The sequence below is a fragment of the Dipodomys ordii genome, unplaced genomic scaffold, assembly GCF_000151885.1.
Source record: "Dipodomys ordii isolate 6190 unplaced genomic scaffold, Dord_2.0 Scaffold130, whole genome shotgun sequence".
Classification (NCBI taxonomy): domain Eukaryota; kingdom Metazoa; phylum Chordata; class Mammalia; order Rodentia; family Heteromyidae; genus Dipodomys; species Dipodomys ordii.
In genome coordinates, this window is record NW_012267346.1 from 5,694,893 (window position 1) to 5,699,206 (window position 4,314).

Sequence of the window (4,314 nt, forward strand, 5' to 3'; positions counted from 1 at the left end):
CAAAAAGAAAAAAGCCGGAAGTGGCACTGTGGCTCAAGTGGTAGAGTGCTCGCCTTGAGCTGAAGAGCTGAGGGACAGCGTCCAGGCCCAGAGTTCAGGCCCCACGACTGGACCCAAAAAAAAAAGAAACACATTACCTTAATGAAGGTACACATCTCTTATTACCTAAGACTCCTTGAATTTGACATTGATTATAATATTAATAAGCAAAGTCGGTGCTACTTATTGAACACAGCCTAGAGGCCAAGCACAGGAGCACCATTTCACAATTTCATGAGCTCATATGAAGTCCCATCTAGGAGGCACATGGTATTATTCTGACAGAATTCTCCTTGGGAATGGAACAATTCAGTGTGGGGGAGATGGAGAACACAAGGTGGTATGCCATGCTCTCCAAGCAGGTGCCCACTTCCAGGCTTAACCACTATTGTTCCACAGATGAAGCCAGCCACATCATCTTCATTTTTTTTAAAAAAAAATTGTGTGTGAAAATACCATACAGAGGGGTTACAATTACATGAGCAAGGTAATGAGTACATTTCTTATAAGCATTGTTACCTCCTCCTTTGTTTCCCCTTACCATCCCTTCCCATTCCCCCATTCCCCCCTTGTTCCCCCGCCACCTTCCCACCTCTGCACCAAAGTTGTAAAGTTCGTCTTTGGACATAAGGTCTTGTACATCCCATTGTTGCAATGGGTCCACCTGTATCCTTATTTAAACAATTTGTTTTTTCCCTTCCCCTCCACAAATTATACCAACATCAAATACAGTGAAAACAAGGATGATCTTCATTTTTGACAGGCAGATATTTCACACCTAAAGCCCTCTGTTAGCTTGGCTAATAACAAGATTTATTCCCCCGGTCCACAAACAACATTAACAAAAGGCAAATGTAAAGATGTTCCCAGAAACTTGAGCAGATCTACCTTCTGGAAGTCACCAAAATGACCTTATTTGCCCTTGAAAAGCAAAGCAAGGGCAATAGGGAAATATTTAAGCAAAATGAAATCTCAAGAAATTCTGGCACTGTCAGCGGTGGACACAGGGAATGAGAAGGGAGAGCTGGGAAACTCACAGAAACCACAGGAGAGCCTCATAAAAGTGAGGCACTCCCTCTACTGGAGAAAGTTTGGATTGCAGGGAGAACCAGGAGTGATCATCTGAATTCCTTTGCTTAGTCTGGATCCTCTAAAACTTCAAAAACTTCTGTTAATCAAAATAGCCTTGTGCTTGCACATTTTTGGATAAAGAATAAAAAGGATAAGTGTTTTCCATAAGTCCATACTGTTAGCAAAATGACCTCCCTTCCTATAGCTTAATCCTTTCCTTCCCTTGTCCACAGCTTAGCTCCCTCTCCACAGCTCCCTTCCTAGGCAATACTAGGCCAACGTAGTAAAGGCAGTAAATAATCAGCCTCCAGCCCCCTTACCTTGGGCAGCTACCACCATATAAGGCAATAAGAGCCCCTTGGAGTGACCATCAGGTCTGGGCAGTTGCAGGACCCCTTATCTACTATTTGGACAGCAGCCATAAATCCTAGTCCACCATGATGAAGCCACTGACCCACGTGTCCATACCGGGGTCTCGGCCTCCTAGCCTCTTCTAGCTCCTCCTAAACCTCCTAGGTTATATAGGTCACCTCAGACAGTAGCCGGTGCTTCTTCTCACTTCTCCCCTATGAGAAGGGGTCTTGCCGGACCCCTTTCCCAGCAATAAACCTTTCTTTGTTCTCTGTACCTGGATGTCTGCGTGGTTCTCTGGCAAAGTGTAATAATCTTTTATTTAAGCTTTCATATACTCAAGAAGTAACAGCAAAATGAGTAGAGATCCCAGAGGGAGGAGATGACAATTTCCAGCAGTTAACCCACATGCTTTGTAGATTAGTTCTGTATTTTCCCCAAATACAGTCAGCCTCTGTCGCCTAGGATTCCATGCTTAAGATTCAACCAACCTCATATGGAAAATACTTTGGGGAAAGAAAATTATACCTGTATTGAATATGTTCAAACCTTTTCTTTTCTTGCCATTAACCTCCAAACATTAGAATATAAACACTTACATAGCACTTATGCATCCTAGGTAAAATAAATCTTGTGCGAATGATTTAAAGTTTTTGAGAGGATTATGTAAGTTACATGAAAATATTATGTCATTTTATATATGAGGTTTGAACATTCATGGATATTGGTATTGAAACCCAAGCTTTAGGACTTAGTGTTGCCTTCTACATGTCAGGTCTAGCCACCTATCCCTAGAAGACAAATAAAGAGAGGGTAATGGTGAAGGGCAGAAAAAAAGTTTTATTAGCATGGCACAGTCAGGAAAAGGCACTTTAATTCATCTTCAGGGTCCAGACAGGAGCTTTAGATTTAAATAGACAAAAAACAAGAGGCACAAGAGAGAAGTGTGCATTTCACCAGTCCTCATTAGAGAGGGTGCCCCCCCCCGCTCCCCCCCTCTCCCATTGAAGCTGCCATTTCTGCGTCATTACATGAGGAAAGCAATTTTTGTCAGGGTAACAAATCCTTAAGTGTTTGACAGGTGGTCTCTCCGGAGAAACACCTCTTCGATCTCGACCTGTGGGATAGTTTCCTCCATCTCTCCTTATAAACATGCTGGGTATCATCAGTCCTGTCCTTTCTGGATTCCAAGTGACTGCAAAGTGACTTCAGAGAGAATGGCTTAGAGCAAAGACAGATAAAAAATGGAAACAGGGAAGCTAAGCTTTTCTCCTGCTCTTAAGTTATTCTATGAACACCAGTAAAAAGTCAACACTTTTCAGCAAAAGCAGCTTCTAAGTACCTGTTACAGTATCTTCAGGGATATTCCTTGAGACAATCCTCATGAAGTTCACTGGTTTATTAAAAATTCAATATTCTATACCCACAATGTCCCAAAGAAATATGGGCACAGAACTAACTTTAAATTTTCTACTAGGTGTATTTTTTTTTTGCCAGTCCTCGGGCTTGAACTCAAGGCTTGAGGACTGTCCCTGAACTTCTTTTGCTCAAGGCTAGCACTCTACCACTTAAGCCACAGTGCCATTTCCAGCTTTTTCTGTGTATGTGGTACTAAGGAATCAAACCCAGGACCTCACACATGCTAGGTAAGCACTCTACCACTAACCCACATCCCCAGCCCCTACTATGTCTACTTTAAGAAACAAAAGAAACACATGAGATTATCTTAATTACGCACTTTATCTAACCAAATATACTCTCAATTTTTTTCATTTTAATTGTGTCCAGTGTATAAAGATACATGAGATTTTTGTTGGAAGGGAACTCAGTTGTGAGAAACAGAGAAGCCACCACTTAAGAGGTCAAATTGTGAGTCTTTATTGGAGAGTCTCAAAGACCAGCAGCCCCAAAGCAGCTAGCACAAAGCTTATATAGGCAAAACCCACATAAGGTGTGAGGAATTAAACCTAACAAAAGTACTATACATAAGCAAAGAAAACCAAAGGAGGTCACTTAAACCTAAATGTGTTAAATAACCATCTGGGGAAACAATCAGGGGAAATCAAGGGCCAATTATCTAGGGGAAACAGAGCCAGTCTCCTTACTTCAATTTTCCTTTTTTTACAGTGTTTTAGAAATCCATCCAACTAATCTCAGTTTTGACTACACAGACATATTTGAAGAGTTCAATAGCACTAAGACCTACTCTAAGGTTTTTTAAAAATCTATTCAACTTTGTGTGGCAATGTGGCTAAAATGCAGTACTATAAATCTGATATCTGGCTTTTTTTTTGCAATTTTAGTCATAAAACTTTTTCTTCAGCAAGTAGAGCATGCACTTAGCACATGGTTCCATCCCCATCACTGAAAGAAAGAAAGAGAGAGAGAGAGAGAAGAAAAAAAGTTAGTATTTTTTAGCAATTCTTTTTGCTATTATTTTTTTTCTGTTAGGTTCATGTCTGGAAAAGCTTGTGCTTGATTCTACCTCATTTTTCTTCATCTCAGCCATTTAAGTACAAAACTCCACTGCTAAGGTGGCTAGTAAGAGATGATGGATGAATGAATGGCTTGGAAATGACAATAAAAGTGATCAAGGACTACAGAGGTATAAAATACCTTTTCTTTTTTTTGTCGGTGGTGGGGCTTGAACTCTGGTCCTGGCCGTTTTTCCTGAGTTCTTTGATTCAAGGCAAGCACTCTACCACTTGAGCCGCAGAGCCACCTCTGGCTTTCTTTTTTTTGGGGGGGGGGTTCGGTCGTGGGGCCTGAACTCTGGGCCTGGGTGCTGTCCCTCAGCTCTTCAGCTCAAGGCTAGCACTCTACCACTTGAGCCACAGCACCACTTCCGGCTTT

General features: G+C 41.6%; 1 protein-coding gene across 1 annotated transcript in view; it reads left to right on the plus strand.

Annotated features, from left to right (window-relative positions):
- The first annotated feature begins 1,003 nt into the window (after positions 1-1,003).
- The window catches only part of Mcur1 (mitochondrial calcium uniporter regulator 1), a 30,813-nt gene continuing 27,502 nt past the window's right edge, over positions 1,004-4,314 (plus strand). The window contains exon 1 of the mRNA XM_013030420.1: positions 1,004-1,102. Coding sequence (XP_012885874.1) covers positions 1,004-1,102 — 99 coding nt within the window. The remainder of the gene's footprint in view (positions 1,103-4,314) is intronic.